Here is a 25,583-nt window from a genome sequence, read left to right as displayed (position 1 = left end):
GAATGAGAGAGATGAAAATGAAAATGGCGGTATTGATAGAGGTGATAGATTTTACAGAGAGAGAAGATAAACTGAAGAAGAAGATGAAACAGAACTACTAGTGCTACTAGCCCAATTTTTCGGTGGGCTCAGGGCGAATTATGCAACATTTTACGGATCGAGCCCGCCGAAGTGTTGCATAATTCGGTATGAGACCACCGTAAAATGTTACATAATTTGGTCGGAGCCGACCGAAAACTGGTCCAGCAATTACTGGTGCTATTGGCCCAATTTTCGGTGGGCTCGGGCCTGATTATGCAACATTTACGGCTCGAGCACTCATCATATTTGCCCCCAGTAGCTTTTTGGTCTGGTGCGACCTGAAAGCTCACTTGAGGGTCTCATCTTCATCTGTTGATTTTCACCCGCTTCCAGACGAAATGCTTCCAAATAAAGTCCGCAAATCTTCTTCCTTGTGTTGCTAACTAGTAGATTCAAGTATTCAAACAGTGTAGTTTCAAAAAATCAATAAAAACTAAACTTAAGGTTATGAGGAAGATGAAAGAGGAAGGGATGCAGATGAAGATGAAAATAGGGAGAATGAAAGAGAGAACTCGAGAGAGAATGAGGGACAGATGAAGATGAAAATGACGGTAGTGATAGAGGTGCTAGATTTTACAGAGAGAAAGAGAGAGAAGCTAAACTGAAAAAAGAAGAAGAAGAAGATGATGAAATAGAGGTTATGAGGAAGATGAAAAAGGGGTGGGACTTTTGATCGGTCGAGGGGCTTAACCAAAATGAGAGATTTGGGAGCCGCTTTTAAAGGACGAGGGGCCCTATAAAATCGCCCTTTTTCTTATATACGCTCTCATCAAAGGTATGGGTTTTGTTCAAATCAAATGGGAAGTGAGTGTATATAACAACCAATGGCGAGTGCATTTAAAATTTCCTTCGTATATGATATTTAGGCCCACCATAGTAGACCCATAACTACTACCTTCTTTCTCTCTCTAGTCTCGCTTGCTCATAGTAGTTTTTTTTTTTTTTGTTGAAAGGCTCATAGTAGTTTTTGTTCCAACAAATTATTTCAAAGCTCAGAACCATCTTTTTCGACTTTTCCAGACCAACTGTGTCAAGTTTCAGAGATCGGCGCAAAACTGAATCGGTTTTCATTCAAAAACATCTTCGGACCCGTTCTTCTTATTCTTCTTCAAACTTTTCAAAATTTTCGATTCCTAGGGTTTCTCATTCATTCTCCATCTCCGAGAGATGGTATCAATGATGAACAACTGCAAATTAGAGCAGAAATCCGATTTAATTCCGATCGAAACTCCTCCGTTCCAGACGATATCCCCTTCGAAACGAGCAATAATGGATTCAAGTGACAGTCTTGAGGAAAATCTTATGCATAGCTCGAATGGAATAATCTCCGGTGGCGATAAAATTGATGGTGCGGTTGGTGTGTCTCCTGAAGTCGTTAAGGAAGGATTGGATGAAAAAGTTGAAGCTAGGGTTTTGGATAACTTGCAGGCGGTTAATGGAAATGATACTGTACATGTAGAATCTGATAAAACAGAGCCTGAGAAAGCTAGGGTTTCTTTTGAGGCCGATTCTGGAGGAATGAAGAAGGAATCTAGTGTTGCTCTTGAATTTGACTCCACAGAATCGGATTCTAGGGTTTCTACTGAGTTTGGCTCGACAGAAATTAAATCTAGGGTTTCCGAAATGAAGGCTGAGGGGGTAAAGAGGGATCAGAGTAGTGTTAATGTGGAGAGTGATTTGGGGGCAGTGAGAACGATAACAGAAGAAAGAGATGAAATTTCTTTTGGGGAGGCATTGGGGTCAGAAGCAGAGAAGGCCCTAAGCTGTGGATTTGAACCAGGGGATATGGTTTGGGGTAAAGTGAAATCTCATCCATGGTGGCCAGGGCAAATCTTCAATGAAGCTTTAGCAACTTCCTCTGTTCGCCGGACAAAGAGAGAAGGTCATATATTGGTTGCTTTCTTTGGTGACAGTAGTTATGGGTGGTTTGATCCTGCAGAACTCATTCCTTTTGATCCTAACTATGCTGAGAAATCACAACAATCGAATTCCCGATTTTTCATTAGAGCAGTAGAAGAAGCCATTGATGAATCTAGGAGGAGAGCTGCCCTGGGTCTGATTTGTTGTTGTCGAAACCCGTACAATTTTCGGCAAACAAAGGTTCAAGGGTACTTCGAAGTAGATGTGGTTGGTTATGAACCAGGAGGAATATTTTCAACTAAGCAGATTAAGAAGTCAAGAAATAACTTTGAACCGCTTGAGGCACTTTCTTTTGTACATCAATTGGCGATGAGTACTTGGGGTAATGATCAAAAGGGTATTAATTCGGTGAAGAATGTGGCAATGCTTCTTGCTCTTCGAAGGGCAACTTTTGAGGAGTTCGATGAGACCTATGCTCAGGCATTTGGAGCACAGCCCATACGGCCCAGTCATGATTCGATGGCCAGGACAGACCAGCTTGCTAAAGGGCCATCTCGAGGTATAAATTCAAAATATATATTCAATACTGAAATATTGTTCATAAATTCATATATTGATTTAGTATTACATTGTTACTACAATGTGGAAGTAAGGATCATGTGTTGTCCGTAATGTGTTTCTACTATCTGTTCGCACAAAGCACAAACATATCTTGTTTACCTAATTGTCTTATCCCTTAGAATTATGTATAGATAGCGTATTAGTTCTACACCTAGGTGAAGTGGGTGTTTATTTTGTATTGTGTGAATATTAATTGGTATAGACTTTGCTGATGTAACTTATGTATATAGAGTAGAGTAGCCTCTAGAAAGTCATCTGATTGAGTCTGTATTTATCATCAAATTCAATGCTCGCGGATGTTAATATATATAGTAATTCTAGGAATTCAGATAGCCTGGAACGAACAAGTTTCTCTAGAGCATTCTGCAACCTTGTTCAGATGTCAACCATTGAATTTAGATTGTCTTCGTAGTTCGTAGTTTTATCTCCTTGGACTAAGACTGCAGAATTAGGCTCTTTAGTCATTAGAGGAACAAAGATAATAAGAATTTTAGTTTCGAAAGCATCCTACCTGTTTTTGGTACCATGTCGTCTTTCTAGTTTCTTCCTGAAATTCCCTTAATATTGCAATAAAACCTCTCTTGTCGTAAAACACGAGTTCAAACTTTAGAAGGTGATGCACGGGTTATCTTTTCATGCAACATCAATACCACATCATTATATGCAAGATATATTTTCATGGCTCACACATTTCACATATCATCAAGTGATTGACATTTCCTTGGGTGCTAGGCCAAAAGAGCAAGTCACCTCTTATGGAACATGACTGCACGAGTGAATGCACATTTCTCTGAAATATCCTCTCTGATCTTATTTATATGTAATGGTTAATTAGATTTAGCTTTTTGTAGACCACTCTTCTACTTATGAGGTGTGAGTGACATATTTAATAGTTTAATTATGTCTATAACTAAATAAGTGGTTGTTCCATGTAATATATCATTTCTGGTTTCACCAGAACTGAAAAATTAGGTCGGTGCCATAAAAGATACTGTGTAGCAGACGCAGTTTTACAAACCTAAATTAATTGAAGAACTCTGTACCTTTCTTATGTTTTCTATCGGTTACCTTTTCTTCAGCTCCTTTGAGTGGTCCTATGGTGATGGCTGAAGCACTAGGTGATATGAAAAGCTACTCAAAGCCTTCAAAAGTAAAGGACCAATCCAAGAAGAATAATAATGTACTCAAGAAGAAGGATAAACTGGGCAAGGGTACAAATTCTATTTTGCAGAAGAAAACTTCAACTGTCTCAATGAAGCCTCAGGATATTCCCAAACAAGATGGAAACCAAACCATCAGCAGGGGTGTTATAGCGTTGTCTTCCAGAGAAAGTGGTCAAGGATCTGAAACCACTGGTGAGAAATTGGTAGTTGGTAAAACGAGGGTTGATGATGGACAGACGCATGTGAAGCGGCTTGATATGGCACCTCCAGCTTCTGTTGGTTTGCAAATGAACAAACCCTCGGATGAAGGTATGAGTGTGTTGCATGAGATTAATGAAAGAGCAGCACCAATTGCAAATGTAAACCCAAAGGATCGGAACCTTCACGACTCTGGTGTGGTTGGAAGATCAGAAGCTGCTACGAATGTACCCAGTGGATCATCATTGTCTGAAGGTTCTGAACAATCCAAACAATCACTTGATTACCATTCAGAGCCTGATGAACTGGGGAAAGTTGGAGAAGGGGTTCTTGGTACGAATTCAGATGGGGTGGTTAAGAAAGGAAAAGTTCTTAAGCACCCAAAGAAATTGAGTTCTGGTAAAACTGGTAAACTGGAAAAGAATGTTAAAAAGAAGAGAAAGCTGGAAGAAGTCCTCGAGGATCACCCTCGTAAGGTTCCCAAAACCTTGAAAGTCGAGGGGTCTGTGGTGGAATCTTCTGAGATTAGTTCGACTCAGAGGAATGATGATGGTGCAGGTCTCTCTTCTGATTCTGTATTAGCTTCACCAAGGGTCGACCTAGCAACTGTCAAGCTTGAACTTCCAGAACTAATTGATGACTTGTTAGCTCTAGCTACTGATCCATTCCATGGTATCGAAAGAAACAGCCCGCAAATTGTAAAAAATACTCTTCTCCAATTTCGATCCCTTGTTTATCAAATGAAAGTAGCCCCTGTCACCACTACTGAAGCCAGAACTTCCGAACTTTATGTCATTGCTATGACACCTCTCAGTAAGAAACCAAAGGACCCATACCCAGCATCACGAAAACCAGTAGGCAGACCCGATGATCCTACAATATCAGGTCGTAAAAGGAGTTTATCTGGTCGTCAAGAAGAAAAAGCTGCCAAGAGGGTTCAGAGAGTAGATGAGTTGAAGTCATTGACTACTGAAAAGAAGACTGTAAGCAAGAAAGTGCAAGCACTGAAGCTCGTAGAACAGAAAGAGGCAAGAATTACTGGGCAGAAGAAACCGATAAAGGTGGACACGACACCGAAGAAGCCTGAACCAGTGGCGAGAGTGGTTGAGCCAGCAATGCTGTCTTTGAAGTTTCCTTATCGAACTAATTTGCCATCAATTCCGGAGCTGAAAGCAAGGTTTGCACGGTTTGGTCCACTTGATCAATCTGGTTTTCGTGTGTTTTGGAAAACGTTTACTTGCCGAGTTGTATTTAAGAACAAGTCTCATGCATTAGCTGCATATAATCATGCTATCCAAAATAACCTCTTTGGTCAAGTTAGGGTCAACTACCAGGTGAGAGATGTTGCAGCTCCAGCAGCAGAGATGCCTAAATCTTCTAAGCTAGAGGATGCTTCTGACAAGGTCCCACCAATCAAGCATGGACTAATGCAGCAACATACTCAACAGAGCCCAGCCGTGCCACTGAAGTCCTGCCTGAAGAAACCATCAAGAGACGAAACAGGATTGGTTCTGAATGGTGACCCGAGAGAGAGCCCTCGTGTAAGGTTCAACTTGAGTAATGAAGAAAGTGGTGGTGCCGGTGGTGGTGGTGGATCATCATTGTCTTCTTCATTTGCTATGGATGTTAATAATAACAACTTTCGAAAGGTTATTCCTCAATCACAGCCTCTTTTATCTCTTAATAATCAAAATGGTGGTAGTAGTAGTAGTAGTAGTTTTGAGGCTAATGTCAATCAAAGAATCGGGCATTTACCGAAATCACCTTCTCCATATATACATCAACCAAATGATCATCTTTATCATACTTGGAACCAAGTCCAAGTAGAGGAGGAAAAGAATAGGAACAATACCCATAATTCTACCTGCACAAACAAGACAGATATATCTAGTCAGATGCTTAGCCTAATGGTAAAATGCAATGATATAGTAATGGACATCACCTCCTCTTTAGGCTATTCACCTTACCATTCTCTCTGAATTAGAGAGGAGGTGAAATAACAGTGTAGAGGGAGAGATATAGAGAGGGAGGAGTTCACCAGCTTGCGATGGATATACCGCATAATTTGGAGGGACGAAAGATAAAGGAAGCGAAAATGAAGAGTATGTAAAAATTTGTAGGCCGGGGGGTGGCTCATAATTAGGCTTTTCGGCCGGTTCATGTCTTCATGAAGATGCCAAGATGGTTCCTACTTCCTAGTTTGGAATTCTTCTACACCATCTCATCTCTTTTACTCTCTTCTCTCATACTCTCTTATCTCATCTCTCTCATCTCTCTTTTGGTTTACCATGGTGATGGATTTTATTTGATTCAAAGCCCAACTTTGTCAGTAGGTGTACTTGTTTTGTGTACTTTCAACATTCTTACACCCAAAATACATGAATGATTTCATTACAGTATTTATTTGTTAGTTTCTTTTCTTTTGGCTGCCTCTTAAGCCACATAATCTTTGAGAAATGAAGTTTGGGCACAATATAGTATGATGTGATTGACCACCAAGGTATAACTTCCAAGATAAGACCTCATAGGGTAGCAATTCAATTATGTTTAATTGTTTGTCGGAGTTGTTTATTCAAATCAACAACGATTGATTTTTGTTTTATTTTGCTACCCACCTTATTCTTAACTCGGTCCAAGGAAAAATGAAAACTTAATGGGGCAAGAGGAATATTATAAGTTGCATATACTTATTTTAATTTTGATGGTTGTACAAACAAAGGACAGAACAAAAGGGTATCCAGCATAAATCCTTTTGAAAAAGGAATAATTCTTCCCTAAGCTAAGAAAAACACATATGATATAGATCTAGGGTATTTATTCGACCAACTTAGGCTTTGGTGTTGTTCAACTTTTCTAATAATCTATATTTTGGAATATAATTTGTTCAGTTTTAGTTGTTTTGCTTAGAGTGAATTTAGATCTTCAGCAAGTCTTCATTTTACAGGCATGTGTTTTCAATAAAATAACATGTCAGAAACTTACTGTAAGACTACACATATGATACAGATCTAGGGTATTTATTCGTCCAACTTAGGCTTTGGTGTTGTTCAACTTTTTTAATAATCTATATTTTGGAATATAATTTGCTCAGTTTTAGTTGTTTTGCTTAGAGTGAATTCAGACCTTCAGCAAGTCTTCATTTTACAGGCATGTGTTTTCAATAAAATAACATGTCAGAAACTTACTGTGAGACTCGATTCTGCAAGGAAGATAATGTACGTAATTGTTCAATTTAAGTAAAATTGAATTCAGATTTCTACAGAAAAACAAAAACAATTTAGGCAGTACTACAGAAAGATTACTCGTTGACAGAGAAAGAAACTTTTCTAATAATCTATATTTTGGAATATAATTTGTTCAGTTTTAGTTGTTTTGCTTAGAGTAAATTCGGACCTTCAGCAGGTCTTCATTTTACAGGCATGTGTTTTCAATAAAATAACATGTCAGAAACTTACTGTAAGACTCGATTCTGCAAGGAAGATAATGTACGTAATTGTTCAATTTAAGTAAAACTGAATTCAGATTTCTATAGAAAAACGAAAACAATTTAGGCAGTACTACAGAAAGATTACTCGTTGACAGAGAAAGAAACTTTAAAGTTTAATTTGTAAAGATGTCACAACAAATAAAAGTAAAAAAAAAAAACTAAAGGAAAAAAAATAAAAGAAATTAGACAATAGTCTATGGGAGAAAAGAATGACAAATGAACAAAGAAAAATAATATTTACTGCAACACCAAAATATTTTTTCTAATATCTTTCACTTCATGCATTGCCCAATGTCCAAAAAAAAAAATATTTTTTTTTTAACAAAAAAAAAAAAGGACCCAAATCCATAATATTCCTCCTATGACTTGGGGGCATCCTTAGACCTTCGAATATGCCAAATGATGAGAGGTAGAATTTGTTTCACTTCTCAAACAAATAGATTTAATGGTCTTTTTTTTTTTTTTTTTTTTTTTTGTTGACAGAACAAATTGGTTTAGTGGTCTCTTTTATAACTGTGTTTACAATTTATTTATTTATTTTTCGTTAAAAGAAGTTTACAAGTTAGACAATTTAGGAAGTGTAAATCAGATATATTTGAATCAAATTTGACAGGACAAAGTATTTATTTTGGACTAATCCAACTGACACGCTAGCAAAATGGTCAAAAAATAAACAAGACAATAGATTCTGCCATTCCAGAAATGCGTTTCAAATTTCATTTCTAATATGTATTATCGTGCTTTAATTTGTTAATATTATTCTCTTTTCAACAAAAAAAAATACAGATTTCATCAAAAATCAAACAAAATAATACAGTATTTATTTTGGACTGTTTGTAACATGCATGATATGCTAAATGGTGTTTATTGTATATTTGACCCAAATATTAACTATAATGATCATTGAGATAAATTTGTCATCATATGTTGGAAAGAAATACTTATCATCACAAGTCGGAGAAACAAAAATCATTTTGAATCAATTCATAACTCAAGTCAGATTCAAAAATCAAACCTAGAAAGAAGAAAAAAAAAAAGCTCTTTGCTTTTCAAAATAGAACCCCCACATTGTCTTCATAATTCACCAGTTTTTTAATCTTATTTAAGGAAGATCAAAATTATAGATTTAAGTTAATCTTTTACTTCACATTATAAATGGTCAACTCTTATTTAACAAATATTGATACATCATCTTGTTGTGATAAACACGGTAACTGTCTAAAGGGGTTTAAAGCCTAACAATATAGAACCTAAAGTCGAACTACTTATCATACTATTTATACTTCTAAATAACTCAAATTTAGTAACTATAGATTCCACCTTTTTTAGTAATCGAATTTAAAACCTCGACCACTTGGGCAACCAAGTGTTGACTATATAGATTTAGGTTAATCTTTTACTTCACAAATTATAAATGGTCACTCTAAATCACAAGGATTCCTTACTAATATGTCATTGATTTGGAGAAATTAACATAATTATAATTACTATTAAAAAGACTATTGTTAATAGGGGTGCCAATGGGTCCTCGATCACTCGGAATCGAACCGGAACCGGAATTGTCTGTGTCGGTTCTGGATTCTCATTTTCATATCCGATAAGAATCCAATACCCCACGGGGTATCACCCGATTGGAACCGATAAGATTTCAATACCAATTGGGTAATACCCAACTATAATACACGATTGAACGACTCTTTTGCAGATATGAAGGTCCCCATTATTTATTCTTTGTTAATTATGTTTTAATTATGTCATTTGAATTTCTCACTTATACATAAAATTCTTAGTTGATAATCAAAATTTACTTATAATAAAGTTTACGACAATTTAAAATATATTATAATAAGATTTGTTGTAAATTTTAATAATTCGTTCATGTTTCTCTTATTTTTATTTTTTTAAATTGACTACGATCTACGATAGTCATTACATTGGTATTGATACATCAAAGATGTGATAAGCACGAAACTGCCGAATTCAAACTCATACAAAGAATGGACCTATAGCCCAACTAAACTATGACTAAAGCCAAACAACATTATTTATACGTTAATAACCCAAGTTCAATAAACCATGGAAACCACCTCCTCTGAGAATCGAACCTGGGACCTCTAGGTTTTTGGAGTTCATGTATCTCTTATTAAGTAGGTTATACAATATTTCATCAAAAAAAAAAAAAAGTAGGTTATACAATAAATTTGAGTTTTTGAGTGAAGTATAACTTTCCAGATTAGTGGTGAAAAATGATTAAATAGAGAGTCCTAAAGAGAACTGATAAACACACGTTACTCGACAGGTACCCGCACTTTTTATAAGATCCAAAACTGTAAATTTTAATAGATTTCGGTTTTGGCTAGTGAAATGCCCGATCAGGAACCGACCCGTTGACACTCTTAATTGTAAGGGTTATCTATCATGTCGTCCCTGATATTTTACTTTGTGAGTCCCCAACGTGATTAGTCTGTGCATTAGTCTGTGCAGACCGTTTGCACCCCAAGGCTAGCCCGTTATAATCAAATGGGTCGGTATCGGGCTTTATCAGTTTTTTTTTTTTGAGAATTCGACTACGATATCGTTACAAGGCATTGATGCGTCGGAAGATGTAATTAGCACGATAACCGCCTAATTTAAACCAAGAATGAAAGAGGTCAAAAGCCCAACAACAAAGAGGCTTAAAACCCGACAAATTATTACATTATTTATAGCTTAAATTACATAGGATAAATTCTGATGGCAAACTGCTTCCTCCAAGACTAAATCCTGCGACCTCAAGGACTTATGAGGGGTGTCAAACCGTTGCACCAAAGGTTGGTGGACGGGCTCTATAAGTTGTTTTTGAGCTATCTCCATTCTCTCCTTCCAAAGATAAACATCACGACGGGTTTCCTTGTATTTTCCTTCACATTCCAGGGCTTTCCAGTAATCCTCTTGTATTACGCGTTCACACCGTGTCCAACTTTTGGTAACCCACGTGTAAACTTATAGGAAAAGTACCTAACTTTTTGACGGTTAAAATGTGACGAGACGATTAAATCTAACGTCCATATCTTCTCAGCGTTAAAACTGGAGTCTTTATTACCCACGTTGGTAACCCAAAATTAGAATATAATCCAGCGAAATTTCCCTTGCACCGGTTATACCCCTCTCCACTATAAATTCTCCAAACCCCATTATGTCTTTTCGTTCATCACTTTTTTCTCTCTTACCATCAACTTTCTCTCTCTAGAATTTTCTTTCTCTGACACTTTTTGATCAATACAACAACAATACTATTGGTGATTAGGTTTTTCTTGAACTAATCATGGAGTATAGAAACTTGGAGATTAATATAATCTCTGCTAAAGATCTCAAGAATGTTAATACTTTCTCAAAGATGAAAGTTTATATTCTTGTTTCAATTGGAGGTGATCCAAGAACAAAACAGAAAACACCAGTAGATCATGATGGTGGTAAAAACCCATCTTGGAATTTTCCAATGAAATTCATAATTGATGAAGCATCAGCAAATCAAAACCGTTTGATTCTTATTTTTCAACTCCGATCTGAACGTCTTCTTGGTGATAGAGATATTGGTGAAGTTCATGTACCCATTAAAGAACTTCTTGATTCAATTGGAGATGGAAATTCAAATCGATTTGTGAGTTATCAGGTTAGAAAAACAAATGGGAAACCTAAAGGGGAATTGAATTTCTCTTACAAATTCGGCGAGAAAGTAACGCCATCGCCGGCACCTAAGATGGAGAACCCTATTAACGCTTATCCGGCTAAAGCTTCTTCGGCGGCACCGAAATTGGAGGAACCTGTAACGGCATACCCGGCTCCGGTTGGTACAAGTGTTCCGTATCAGGCGTATCCACCACCTCATGCTGGGCCGTATCCACCACCACATGCTGGGCCGTACCCGCCGCAGCCGACAGGGTATCCACCACAGCAACCAATGGCTGGATACGGGTACCCACCACAAGGTGGATATCCACCACCACCACAAGGATATGGGTACCCACCACAGCAAGGATACGGGTACCCACCACAGCAGGGATACGGGTATCCGCCACAGCAAGGACAACCACCTAAGAAGAACAAGTTTGGAATGGGTTTAGGAGCTGGGTTGCTAGGAGGAGCTTTGGGTGGTCTTTTGATCGGAGACATGGTTTCTGATGCAGCTGATTATGATGCTGGTTATGATGCTGGTTTTGATGATGGGGGTGGTTTTGATTTCTAGGTTTTTTTTTAAGTTTTACTTGTTTCTACGTGGTTGAATTGGGATGGATACGGAAAATGGGTTTTTAGGGTATCAAAGTTGTATTTGGGGGATTATTGGATTTAATAATAATATGACAGTTGAATTGTACTAAGTACAAATTAGTAAGTTCATACCTAAGATAAAACCTATTTTTCTTTAATGGGGTGATCTGCCAACCGAACTCAATGGGTTTTGGACTAACAAAACAATGTTGATATCGATTGGGTTGAAAAACTGAGCTGATTGATTTAGTTTGTTTTCGGTATGAATCTTTTAAATTACCAAAGTGAAATGCATTATGTTACTATGGAATTAATAATTAATATTTGATATAGACTATTCAAAGATTTATTTAAATTTCAACTTCTGTCTTCTTTGTTCGTCTTCATTTTTTTCGTGTTTGATTTGATTAATTGAGTTATGTGATTAACCCCATTCAGTCCGAGTGAAATTGAGTCAAACCAAACGAAGTTGTTTGAAAATTTGATGGGCTTGGTTTTGGTCTATGATTTAGTCTGATCTGGGCTTGGTTTTGGTCTATGATTTAGTCCGGTCATTATATAACGGTTTGGTTCCGCGACCTGACTTCGACACACACAATTTAGCTTAATGGTTTTCAGGCCGAACCGATCAATATTCCGCTCGGCTGAAAAACTATCAACTGATCATTGTTTGGTTTGACTTCGGCTTGAGTTTTTGAAAATCGCCGAAATCGAACCGACCGATCTATACATATGTGTATATAATTGATCTAAATAAGGGAACGCCAAAGTTCCTGAACCTTTCTTTTCATCAAACATTAAAAACTTATTTCTCTCCCTCCTTTTATGGAAGATTTTGCCTTCATAATACTACACTACCTGACTTAATATAGATACTGTAAATTCTTATTGAAGATTTTGTCTTTGGGTAAAATCATGGACATTGTTTAACCGTCAGAAAATGACGATTGAAAGGCTATCTAGGTTTATCCAACAATAATCAACGTTAATCTTAATAGTATAATGGTTAAAGTACACACGTGGCATGTGCATCGAACAAGCATGCAAGAACGGTCTTCTAATGAATAATATCAAATAAATAGGGAGAGTGAGCTCAATGAGCTACTAAGAGTGGTAATGTATCGTATCTAACATTGAGTAAGCTAGGAACGTATGGTAATATTGCTTAACAATACCCAAATTCTTAGAATTTGTTTCAAATACAATATTTTTTGGTATTTCAGACTCAAGGGAAGGAACCTATAGTTTGATAACATGGACTAGGGTTGTCAATGACACCTCTAGCACTTTGTCTGCAAATAACGGATTTAATTGGCGATATTTTTTAGAACGATTGAATTACTTTCGGGACACAAATATCATCAACTGTCAAGTAAGAATTATGAAAGTAATAACTAGATAGTATAAAACCCTAGACAAAATTCACCTAAAACAACAAGCACGGAAAGAAATACAACTATAAAAACACAGAAAATTCTAGTCTAGAACCCATAGTTTTACTCATCAAAGGTTATCCAAATATTACAAGAACAAAGAAACCTAAAAACCTAATCTTCTTCAATCTTCACTGCATAAATCAAATCTACAAACAGGACAAGTTAGTTGTTGTTTCGCCCATAGGAATAAACAATCGAAGTGGAAAACATGCGAGCACTCTGTAATTCTTCCATCATCTCCATTAATCTGATTAAGACATATAGAACAAATCTCTTCCTCATCAAGAATTATTACCTTTTCCAGTAAAGTTTCATCAAATTTAATCTTGAATATAGTAATTAAGGAATCTAATTCTTCTCTTTTGCTTTTCCTAACCAAACTTGTTTCAGTAATTGACCTTGTTCTTAGCAATTGGCTTCCACTTCCTGAATCTGAATTTGTTAGGGAAAACAACCTAGATAACCTACTTTTAACCCTAGCCCAAGACCACCCAACAGGAACTTGATTATTATTTGAATGAATATGATTGTTCATCTTGAGTTCTTATTTCTATTGATTGATTAATGATAAAGAATGCTGAATTATGAGTTCAAACTCTTATGCCTTTTCTCTCTGTTTCTCTTTCTAAAGTCTAAACCTTTTGTGAATTCAGAATCAAAATCAAGACCTTCTGGGAACTTGGAAGAGAATGATTTGTGGATGGTGGAGAGGGGGGAATTCCCTATATATACGTTTTTTTTGGAGAAACTCAGAAAATAGAAAGTTTCTATTTTTTTGATGAAAAAAATAGAAGGTTTCTAAGAGTGAAAGAAAATATTGCTAATAGCCAGAAAGGGTTTTAGTTGACGTAAGGTTAAGGAGGGTGAACGAGACCCAAGTTTCTGATTTTTCTTGTTACCTTTATGATTTAAAAATAATTCTTTACCCTTTGTATTGCATTGACTAATTGCCACAAACTACAGTAGATTTCTTATGATGATTCTTGACTTGATATTGTTCTCTGGTCGCAGCTAATATCCGCAACAGATCGTATCGACATAGGCCATCGACAGAGCACCCCATCAAGTTTATTTCAAGGAGAAACCCTCATATCCTCAAGTTCAAGATTAAACCAGGTGATTATCTTTGAAAACAAGCTCAGAGACTAACAAAATCAGTACAAAGCATCCCCACGTCCTGAAAACGAACCCAATCACCATGTGTACGATGAGTCTGGCAACTTATTTCAAAAAACTTCATGAAGTTTTATATATATAGTTTCTTGAGCTCTAAGTTTCTTAGTTTGTGGATTGATTTTAATTTTTTTCCTTTTAACTTACTAAATGTCTTTGGGGTGAAACAGGGCCGGAAAGTGGCGGTGCTGATGGTCAGGCGAAGAAGATCTCGGCGTTCCTGTTCCACCCAATTTTGCCCCTCGCTCTGTCAATCCAACACACTCTCCTTCAGCCGTCCGTTATGAATATTCACTTCCGCAGCTAAACTGAAAATCACAATTGAATTCCTTCTGCTGAATCATCCCTCAAGATATCACTACAAAACTAGTCAAATATGCAAATTTTTGTAACTTATGGTTGATATAGGAATGTGAATAATATTCTGTGAGTTTTTGAAATAGAGGTTGTTCGTTCATCAAATCATCGACAAATATACTACATTGTCTTAAAACCACATCGATCACCTAGGTCGTAACAGTCCTGCCCCGGGATAGAGAGTCGAAATATAACTCGTAAGCTTTATGAACTAGTAGACTGGCCTTTCACAGTGGGAGCGGTGTCGACTGACATGATAGTGTTCTTATTCATTCATCGGTTAACATTTCTTTTCTTTGTATTTCTTTTTCGTGTATTCACTGACATGAATGGAGGAAAGCAACAGCCTCAGAGTAGACAAAGTTCATGTTCATCTTTTTCACCGTCACCTAAGTGTCACCTTTATCTTGCTTTTTTCAGTTGAACTCAACCAGGAGAGATGTAAATGCAATTGCATCAATCAAAACCCAAATAGATACATAAATATTCTAATTAAGATTTTTAGACCTATTAGGCCTGTACAAAGCGAGTGGCCCAATCAACCAACATACGTCTCCCATCCAGTAGCTTTAAGATTCTATATTTGTAAATTTTACTCTTCCAATATACATGATCGATAAGGACATGATACAATATGAAGATTACGTAGCAGATATTAAGATGACACAGAAGGAATGAGAAAGTCGGATTTCCATTGTTTTGGTCAAGCTTCATACATAGAGAAAAGCAAAAACGTTCTAAATGATAGTATTATTTTCTGCTTCATCGTCAACTAATTGTTGCTCACCCCTAATATTATTGATGGTTTTAGAGCGTGGAACACCCAGACAGGAGTATAGTAGTGTATTCTTTAGCTTCAACTTGAATTCAAATTTTGTAGCATCCAAACTCAAGGGAAGGAACCTATAGTCATATAACATAGACTAGAGTTGTGGTTGACATGTCTAGCTCATATTTTGTCTGCAAACACTAGGTTTAATTGCCAATCTTCTTCAAACGGATTGAATCACTTAAGAAGACCAATTAAATCACTTTCGGGGACAGATATCATCAAATAGCAAGTATGAATTATGAAAACAATAACTAGATGGTATAAAACCTTAGACAAAAATCACATAATACAAGAAAAAACAAAGAAAATCTTAGTCTAGAACCATAGTTCTTTTCATCACGGATTATCCAAACATTACAAGAACAAAAAAACAAAAACCTAATCTTCTTCACATGAACTTTTATTCAGAGCATAGATCAAATCTACAAACAGGACAAGTTAGTTGTTGTTTTGCCCATAGGAATAAACAATCGAAGTGGAAAACATGCGAGCACTCTGTAATTCTTCCATCATCTCCATTAATCTCATTAAGACATATAGAACAAATCTCTTCCTCATCAAGAATCATTAACTTTTCCAGTAAAGTTTCATCAAATTTAATCTTGAATATAGTAATTAAGGAATCTAATTCTTCTCTTTTGCTTTTCCTAACCAAACTTGTTTCAGTAATTGACCTTGTTCTTAGCAATTGGCTTCCACTTCCTGAATCTGAATTTGTTAGGGAAAACAACCTAGATAACCTTCTTTTAACCCTAGCCCAAGACCACCCAACAGGAACTTGATTATTATTTGAATGAATATGATTGTTCATCTTGGGTTCTTCTTATTTCTATTGATTGATTAATGATAAAGAATGCTGAATTATGAGTTCAAACTCTTATGCCTTTTCTCTCTGTTTCTCTTTCTAAAGTCTAAACCTTTTGTGAATTCAGAATCAAAATCAAGACCTTCTTGGAACTTGGAAGAGAATGATTTGTGGAAGGTGGAGAGGGGGGCATTCCCTATATATACGTTTTTTTTGGAGAAACTTAGAAATAGAAAGTTTCTAAAAGTGGAAGGAAATATTGGTAATTGCGAGAAAGGGTTTTAGTTGACGTAAGGTTAAGGAGGGTGAACGAGACCCAAGTTTCTAATTTTTCTTGTTACTTTTTTTTTGAATAATAGGATTGAATTAAAAGAAAAAGGGGAAAAGAATGTACAAGGCTATTTTCCTCGGTACTTTTATGATTTAAAAATTTTAATATGGGCAATTGTATGGCAGCTTCTAGTTTTGACGTGGGTAGACAAAAAAAAAAGGGTTATTTCCCTAATGGCCCCCTACTTTGTGACCAGCTTCCCGCCTGGCCCCCAACTTTACGAGAAATACCCATATGGCCCCCTAATTCCGTTAACTTTAACTTTCCGTCATTCTCTCTCCTCCATCTCTTTTTCTCTCTCTGCCATGTCACGCCACATCATCTGTTACGCCACTTCATCACCTTCTCCGGCAAGGTCGCCGGCCGGCCAAATTTCTGGCCGGCGACCTTCAAACTAAAAAAAAAAAAAAAAAAAAAATTTTTTCTCTCTCTCTCTCTCTAAGAACTCCGACGAAGGAACCCTTCGCCGGAGTTCGTCTGTTCTCACGAACAGTGGACTGTTCGTGAGAACAGAGGTCTGTTCTCACGAACAGACCGCGAACTCCGGCGAAGGGTTCCTTCGCCGGAGTTCTTAGAGAGAGAGAGAGAGGAGAGAGATAAAAAAAAAAAAAAAAAATTATTTTTTTTTTTTTAGTTTGAAGGTCGCCGGCCGGAAATTTGGCCGGCCGGCGACCTTGCCGGAGAAGGTGATGAGGTGGCCTAACAGATGAGTTGGCGTGACATGGCAGAGAGAGAAAAAGAGATGGAGGAGAGAGAGTGACGGAAAGTTAAAGTTAACGGTTTTAGGGGGCCATATGGGTATTTCTCGTAAAGTAGGGGGCCAGGCGGGAAGCTGGTCACAAAGTAGGGGGCCCTTAGGGAAATAACCCAAAAAAAAATTAGATGTTGTTTCTTCTTGGGAGGTTTAATAAATGATTAGAAGGTAAACAGACTCCCAATTGGTGTGAGATAGATACTTATAATAAACTAGAATTGAACTTTCTAAAATAGATCATGCTTGATATTTCTTAAAGACAAGAAGATTATGATAAATTGAAGTCTTCCTAAAATTTTTGCAGCCAAACTTCATTTTTGAAAGATGGCTTATGTTTTTAAACTTATAAGAAAAGTGTGATGTTAAGTTTGTCGCCATCCAACTCAAAACCAATTTACTTCTTCCCCCATGTGCGACTATTCTCACACGTCCCTTCACATGTGGCATTTTTTGAGCCTAAGATATGTGGGTCTAGCTATGATACCTCATTAATTTCTTGGCCTTCCACCAATCGGCTGTGAGTGGAGGGGACATATACATTATATTCTTGGTTGCAAGTTACCCCTTCTCCCATGTGGGACTATTCTCACAATATGTTGTCGATGTATTATGATAATAAATGGATGTAGAACTTTTCTATGTATATTCGAGTCTAGTTAATCCATTACCTAACTAACTCAGAGATTTTCACACCCCGTAGCCACTCCAATGCTTTTGAAATGGAAAAAAATCGTCATAGTGGCAGAAATTTTAATGGTGTCATGTAATTTCTCAAATTCTTCAGGAACTAAGTGACTAAAATATCTAGGGTGTATCCGCCACCAGCAGGGCCGTACCCACCACCACATGCCGGACCGTACCCGCCAGAGCCGGTAGGGTATCCACGGCAGCAACCAAAGGCTGGATATGGGTACCCACCACAGCAAGGGCAACCACCTAAGAAGAACAAGTTTGGAATGGGTTTAGGAGCTGGGAGGAGCTTTGGGTGGCCTTTTGATCAGAGACATGGTTTCTGATGCAGCAAATTATGATGCCGGTTATGATGCTTGTTTTGATGATGGAGGTGGTTTTGATTTTTAGGTTTTTTAAGTTTTAACTTGTTTCTACGTGGTTGAATTGGGATTTGGAAGATGGGTTTTTAGGGCATTTTTTTAGGGCATCAAAGTTGTATTTGGGGGATTATTGGATTTAATAATAATATGACAGTTTTTTTTTGCTGACAGAATAATATGACAGTTGAATTGTGAACTGCAAATTATTAAGTTCATACTTATTTCAACAACAAAAAAAATCATACCTAAGCTAAAACCTAGTATCCTTCATAAAAATAAAAATAAAAGAAAAAAACTAAAACTAAAACGTAGTATTTTTCTTTATTGGCAGAGGCGGAGCCACTAGTGGGCTCTACCGGGCTGCAGCCCTGGTGTAATATCATGATAAAGATAAGTAGTAAATCCAAATCATACAAGGCTAGTGGCTCATTGGAAAAGTTTCTGTTAATTTTCAATACACCAGAAGGTAACGTGTTCGAAACCAATTGTTCACCCCCCATTTTGCTCTTTTTTCCAATTAAATTTCTAAAGCTAGGTCATGTTTGGTTAGGCATAACCTTTTGTAACAAACAAAATTTGTAGGAAAATTTATTTTTGGTTTTTCTATTGTTCCAGTTTTCACTAATATCTTCACTTTTTTCTTTTCATTCTATATAACTGCAAATCATTCAACAAAGTTTTTGTAATAGAAAATAAGATTATGACCTACGCTAACATAAGTATAACTAATAGAGTACATATAATTCCAATATGTTGAGTATTAGACAGTGACGGGAGACTCAAGTTTTTAGTTTTTCACTTATAACTTAATATATCGTATGAACATAGGTAATATTTACAGTTATAAATAGTTTGATTTGTTATAAATCATGTATGTAAATTTATAGGTAACAGATTAAAATGGCCAGCGCTTGGGGAAAGCTAAATAGTTTTCGGGTGTGAAATTTTAAAGGGAATATGTAGAATTTTAAAAATTTTCCGGGGAAATAAATTTAACGGGAAATAAAAAAAACACTCCACCTCACCTCACTCTCTCTCCACCTCACCTCTTTGTCTTCTCCGATTAGGTCGCCGGCCGGAAAATTTTCCAGCCGGCGACCTAATCAGAGAAGAGAGAGAGAGAATGGTAGGGAGAGAGAAGATGAGGTGGAGAGAGAGAAGTGAGGTGGAGAGAGAGAGAGCTGAGGTGGAGAAGCTATTTTGCTTTCCCCCTAAATAATTGCCAAACAAAATTGACCAATTTTTGACCAAGTCTTCACACCCCGGAAACTATTTAGCTTTCCCCAAAGCGCTGGCCATTAAAATTTACTACATATACGAGATTAAAAAATTACTACAGATTATTGATAAATGAAACAGGAGACCCAATTTCATGTTTTTTCCGATCCAATTTCCTGTGTTTTTTTTTTGTCAAAAAGACAAGTTATCTTTTTGTCCTTTTAGGCCCCATATATAGTTTGGAAATAGGCTTGAAGGACAATTCTAAAAGCACTCCCATTTCTAATGCCGAAATTGCCTTTGGAATCTTAGCTTGCGAAGCTTTGCAAATAGTTTGCAGTGCTTTGCAATCTGGTTTACAGAGCTTTGCAAACTGGTTTGCACTGGTTTGCAATCTGATTTACAGAGCTTTGCAAACTGGTTTGCAGAACTTTGCAATCCCGTTTGCATTGCTTTGCAATCTTGTTTGTCTTGCAATGACTTTGCACACACTTTGCAATATGGTTTGCAGAGCTTTGCAAACTAGTTTGCACTATTTTGCAATTTGATTTGTCTTGCAAAGCTTTGCAATCTCGTTTGCAAACTAGTTTGCACTCTCGTTTGCAAATTGGTTTGCAATCTGATTTGCAATAAGATCAGTTTTGTCTTTCCCCTATATTAAATTATTTACAAAAATGCCATAGGGAGCTGAAGCCTATAAAAAGTTGATAAATCCTTTTTAACCAAAACTCAAATTTTTTTAGGGAGTTTTGGCCAAATTTCTCGAAATAAAATTACTTTTTTTTAGTTCTAATTTTCAACCCGTCCCTTAATTAATTTCTGGCTCCGCCTCTGTTTATTGGAGTGAGCTGTCAACCGAAGCGAATACTAACGAAACAATGTTTAGATGGTTTATAAAACCGGATTATATATTACTTATGAATTAATAACTAATATTTGATAGAAATTGTCTACAGATTGATTTTAAATTTCAATTTGTGATCTTCTTGTTTAGTTTCATTTTTTTCCATCCTTAATTGGTTTCCTTGATCAACCAAATTCGGTCAAGTTAAGTGGAGCCAAGCCTTGGTTGATAATTGGTTTTGGCGGATGATTTAGTCCTATAATTATTTTACAGTTTAGTTAGGAATTAATTCTAAATAGTCAGACAATTGACTGTTGACCACCCCTAATGTTGTTGATGATTTTAGAGCTTCAACATCAAAACAGGGCTATTGTAATTGGACAAAAATAACTTTGCTTACCAAGCCCTCCACTGTTAGTTTGAAGATACAAAAAATGCTTTTTTTATATCTTACTAAATAAGGGAACAAAAAAAAAAACTAAAACCCCTCTTTTCATCAAACATTAAAAACTTATTTCTCTCCCTCCTTATATGGAAGATTCTGCCTTCATAATATTGTACTACCTGACTTAGAACAGAACTGTAAATTCTTACTGAAGATTTTGTCTTTGGGTAAAATCATGGACATCATTTAACAGTCCAAAACTTATATAATTGAAAGGCTAACTAGGTTTACCCAACAATAATCAACGATTCGACCTTAATCCTGATATAATGGTTAGAGTACACATGTGTATTGTTGAATCGAACAAGCGTGCAAGAATGGTCTTCTAATGAATTCTATAAAATAAATATGGAGAGTGAGCTCAACGAGCGCTATTAAGAGTGGTAATATATCATAACTAAGGTTGAATAAGTTACGAAAGTACGATAATGTTGCTTAACAATACCCAAATTCTTCAAATTTGTTTCAAATGTACAATATTTTGTAGTATTTCAGACTCAAGGAGAGGAACCTAGGGTTGTCATTGACACGTGCTAGCACTTTGTCTCCAAATAATGGATTTAATTGGCAATCTTCTTCGGACCGACTAAATCACTTTTGTGAATAGATATCATCAACTATCAAGTAAGAATTATGAGAGCAATAACTAGATAGTATAAAACCCTAGACAAAATTCACATAATAGAACAAGCACTAAAAGAAATACTAGTATAAAAACAAAGAAAAACTTAGTCTAGAACCATAGTTGTATTCAACAGAGGTTATCCAAATATTACAAGAACAAAGAAACCTTAAACCCTAATCTTCTTCAATCTTCACAGCATAAATCAAATCTACAAACAGGACATGTTAGTTGTTGTTTTGCCCATAGGAATAAACAATCGAAGTGGAAAACATGCGAGCACTCTGTAATTCTTCCTTCATCTCCTTTAATCTCATTAAGACATATAGAACAAATCTCTTCTCCATCGATAATCGATACCTTTTCCAGTAGTGATTCAAATTTAATCTTGAATATAGTAATTAAGGAATCTAATTCTTCTCTTTTGCTTTTCCCAACCAAACTTGTTTCAGTAATTGATCTCATTCTTTGCAATTCGCTTCCACTTCCTGAATCTGAATTAGTTCGGGTAAACAACCTGAATAACCTATTCTTAGCCCTAGCCCAAGACCAGTCAACAGAAGCTTGATGATAAAAAAAATGCTGAATTATGAGTTCAAGCTTCTATTTCGTTTCTCTTTGTTTCTCTCTCTAAGTTCTAATCTGTTGTGAATTCAGAACTAAATTCAAGAACTTCTGGGAATTTGGAGGAGAATTTTTTGTGGAAAGAGGAGAGGGGGTCATTCCTCATATAAATACTTTTTGTTTTGGGGGAAAAATTAGAAATAGAAAGTTTCTAAAAGTTGAAGGAAATACTTCAACTGCTAGAAAGGATTTTAGTTGATGTACCGATAAAGAGAGTGAACGAGACCCAGGTTTCTAATTTTTACTGTTACTTAAGATGATTTAAAAATTTAACACGGCAATTGCATGGCAGCTTCTAGTTTCTTCTTGGGAAGTTTGATAAAGGATTACAAGGTAAACAGACTCGGATTTGGTGCGTGATAGATACTTATAATAAACTAGAATTGAATTTTCTAAAATAGATCATACTTGATGTGTAATTCTTAAAGAGAAGAAAATCATGATAAATTGAGGTATTCCTAAAAATTTTGCAACCAAACTTCATTTTTCAAAGATGGGTTAAGTTTTTAAACTTATAAGAAAAGTGTGATGTTAAGTTTGTGGTCATCCAACTCAAAATCAATTTTTTTTTGTTAAGAGCAACTCAAAATCAATTGGCTACAAATGTTGCTAGTTAGTAGTTACCCCTTCTTTCATATGGGAATATTCTCACACGCCCCTTCACGTGTGGCGTTCTTTGAGCCTAACACGTGTATTTCTTTAGGCGACGTGGAACACGTGTAGCTTTTAAGCCTATCACGTGTGGGCCTAGCTCTGATACCATGTTAATTTTGTGACCATCCAACTCAAAACCAATTGACTATGATTGGAGAGGACCTATACATTATATTCTTGGTTGCTAGTTACCCCTTCTCTCATGTGGGGCTATTCTCACAATATGTTGTCAATGTATTATGGTAATAAATGGATATAGAACTTTTTTATGTATATTGGAGTCTAGTTAATCCATGAGAGGATAAATCTAAGGCCCAAAAAAGGAGCCTAAATAGGAAATCCAACCAATAGGGAATTATATCCCAAAAAAAACCCAAAATGTTAGATTACCTTCCTATCCCTCCTAAAGAAAACGTTACCTCTCTTGTCCCACACTCATTTCCCGCCCAAACAACCAGCCTCTCTCTTTCTATCCCTGACTTGATTGACACAACCCCTCTCACATGCCAGCCTCTCTCTTTCTCTCTCGGTCTCCGCGCTCTCTCTCTTCATTCAAACCCTCTCTCTTGATTACACACAAACCATCTCTCTCTATCACTCTTCATTCAAACGCTTCCTCTCCATCTCTCTCTATCTCTCTCTCTATCTTTTTTTCAACCGAAACCATTGCAGCCATTAACCACTGAGAATCGAAACGTTACCGGCGATTCTCTCTCTCTCGTGAAAAGCAGTTTAAGCAACTTGATCTACTTATTTCTCTCTCTATTTCGCTCTCTTTCAACAAATCTGGTGCTTCTCTCTCTATTTCTCTCTTTCAAACACAGGTACGCCTCTAATCTTCCTCTAAATCTTGATCCTCTCTCTGTTGTTGGTAAATTATTTGGATTGTTAGAACATTTTTGGGGTTTCTTCTTTCAGATCTTGTTTGTTGGTAATATTTTAGGGTTGTTGGTACAGTTTTAGGGGTGTTCGAAAATTTGGGTGTGTTTTCAAACAATTAGGGTTTATTATTTCAAGTTCAGTACTCTGATCTTGAGTTTGTGATAAAATATTTTGGGTTGTTTTTCAAAAAAGTTTTAGGGTTAAGTTGCTCTCCAGTTTGTGATAAAACATTTTGGTTGTTGTTTTGTTATTTCGGAAGCATGCATCTTCACTATAGGTAATTTGGGTGTTTATGGTTCTTCATCAAGCTTCTAGGTTAGGTTTGTTTTAACATTTAGGGGTGTGATCCGAAAGTTAGGTTTCTGTGGAGACATTTAGTACTTTGTTTTTGATTTTTGGGGGTCTGTCTTTGGTGATGAAATGAATAATTTGTTTTAACATTCTGGGTTGTGTTAAAGAAATTTAGGATTATGTTTAGCCATTTTGATAGTTGTTTGTGATTTCAGAAGCATGCATCTTCACAGAAGGTAATTTGGGTGTTTATGAATCTTCATCAAGTTTCTAGGTTAGGTTTGTTTTAACATTTAGGGGTTTGATACGAAAGTTAGGTGTCTGTGGAGAAATTTAGTACTTTGATTTGGATTTATGGGGGTTTGGCTTTGTTGATGAAATGAACGGTTTTTTTTTAAGATTCAGGGTTGTGTAAAAGAAATTAGTATTATGTTTAGCCATTTTGGTTGTGTACATACATTTTGGGCTTGTTTCAAACATGTGGGTGTCTAATACAAACATAACAAATTTTGCAGATAAATTTACCAAGATGGTTAAAGCTGCAACCAAAAAAGGAGATGGTCCAGCAAGCAGACAACAGACTCCAGTAAGGGCTAGCCCTAGAAAGAGGGCTAGTGAAGAGCCATCATCCGCTGGGCCTAGCAAAAAAGGCAAGAAAGTAGCGAGTCCTAAACAAGCTAAGGTCTGTTAGTCTATACACATCTGTGAGAATGTCCTCTAATTAATGTTTGTGCTCTCACATTTCATATAATGGTTTGACATATTTGTTAGTGTGTTGTCATTCTGTAAAATGTTACTTCACTTAATGATCTGTCATTATTGTGTAGACCATTGGTCTAGGCTTATTGTGTAGACACATTGCAAAATGATCTGTCATTATTTATAGTGATGTAGCATTCAGTGTAGTGTTGGACAATTTGGTGAATGCCCTGACATATCTGTTACTGTTTGTGTGAAGCATCGATCGTATACATCGAAAACGAGAGAGCCAATGGTGGAGGCTCAACCAACAGAGGCTAGGGAGCAGAAGAAGAAAACTATTTTTGATTTTCAATTTCTTCTTTGTTTTAAGAAGAAAACTACTTTAAATATTTTATTAATATTTCAAACCATTTTTAAGCATTTTACATAATTTCGAGACATTTTGGAGTTTGTCCTCTCAGTATTGTTTGTGGTCTCGCATTTCGTAAAATGTTGCTTCACTTATTCGTACTCTTATTCTTAGGGTTTTGTGAAAAGTTCTAAAAATCATTGGCATCAGCTTACAGTGTTGTAGCATTTGTAGTCGTGTTGGAACATTTTGCTGAATGATCTAACATATCTATTACTTTGTGTCAAGTGAGCAAAAGAAGAAAAATTGCAGTTCACAAGGTAGCAAGGGACAATTTGGAAGCATTTGTAGTCCAATTTTTGTTCTCTGGAATGTTGATGAAATGAATGAGTTGTTTTAATAATTTGAGTTGTGTTCGAGAAATTGGGGTTATGTTGAGACATTTAGTACTTTGTTTATGATTTTTGAGAGTTTTACTTGATTATTACAGTAATGTTATTGGTCAATGTGGTAGATAATTTGGTTTATGTTTTAACATTTAGTGGGGTGTTGAT

The 25,583-nt window shown here is 36.3% G+C and overlaps 2 protein-coding genes and 2 long non-coding RNA genes across 4 annotated transcripts; all 4 read left to right on the top strand.

The window, feature by feature from the left end:
• Positions 1 to 967: 967 nt before the first annotated feature.
• Positions 968 to 6,322, top strand: LOC147569224 (PWWP domain-containing protein 1-like). Its single transcript, XM_086655679.1, has 2 exons — positions 968 to 2,500; positions 3,642 to 6,322. Exons 1-2 carry the CDS (start codon positions 1,249 to 1,251, stop codon positions 5,900 to 5,902), a joined length of 3,513 nt encoding a protein of 1,170 aa, XP_086511805.1. The 5' UTR covers positions 968 to 1,248; the 3' UTR covers positions 5,903 to 6,322.
• Positions 6,323 to 10,550: 4,228 nt separating this feature from the next.
• On the top strand, positions 10,551 to 11,768 carry LOC147569223 (protein SRC2-like). Its single transcript, XM_086655678.1, has one exon. The coding sequence runs from the start codon at positions 10,715 to 10,717 to the stop codon at positions 11,633 to 11,635; it is 921 nt and encodes a 306-aa protein (XP_086511804.1). The 5' UTR covers positions 10,551 to 10,714; the 3' UTR covers positions 11,636 to 11,768.
• A 2,358-nt stretch (positions 11,769 to 14,126) lies between these two features.
• On the top strand, positions 14,127 to 14,729 carry LOC147569222 (uncharacterized). The gene is made up of 2 exons (XR_015238609.1): positions 14,127 to 14,210; positions 14,438 to 14,729. It is a non-coding gene; the product is annotated as an uncharacterized LOC147569222 (long non-coding RNA).
• An 8,676-nt stretch (positions 14,730 to 23,405) lies between these two features.
• Positions 23,406 to 25,120, top strand: LOC147569221 (uncharacterized). The gene is made up of 3 exons (XR_015238604.1): positions 23,406 to 23,629; positions 24,494 to 24,660; positions 24,937 to 25,120. It is a non-coding gene; the product is annotated as an uncharacterized LOC147569221 (long non-coding RNA).
• The last annotated feature ends 463 nt before the right edge of the window (positions 25,121 to 25,583 follow it).

The sequence above is a fragment of the Eschscholzia californica genome, unplaced genomic scaffold, assembly GCF_041429995.1.
Source record: "Eschscholzia californica isolate CP2 unplaced genomic scaffold, dmEscCali1.0.p SCAF_1, whole genome shotgun sequence".
Taxonomy (NCBI): Eukaryota; Viridiplantae; Streptophyta; class Magnoliopsida; order Ranunculales; family Papaveraceae; genus Eschscholzia; species Eschscholzia californica.
The sequence above is the reverse complement of the archived record's forward strand: the minus strand, read 5'-3'. Positions and strand labels throughout refer to the sequence as shown.

Excerpts from the sequence above, each read along its gene's own strand:
- LOC147569224 (XM_086655679.1), top strand. The coding sequence starts at position 1,249 with ATGGTATCAATGATGAACAACTGCAAATTAGAGCAGAAATCCGATTTA. Across the intron at positions 2,501-3,641 it reads TGCTAAAGGGCCATCTCGAG|CTCCTTTGAGTGGTCCTATG; the intron begins GTATAAATTCAA and ends CCTTTTCTTCAG.
- LOC147569223 (XM_086655678.1), top strand. The coding sequence starts at position 10,715 with ATGGAGTATAGAAACTTGGAGATTAATATAATCTCTGCTAAAGATCTC.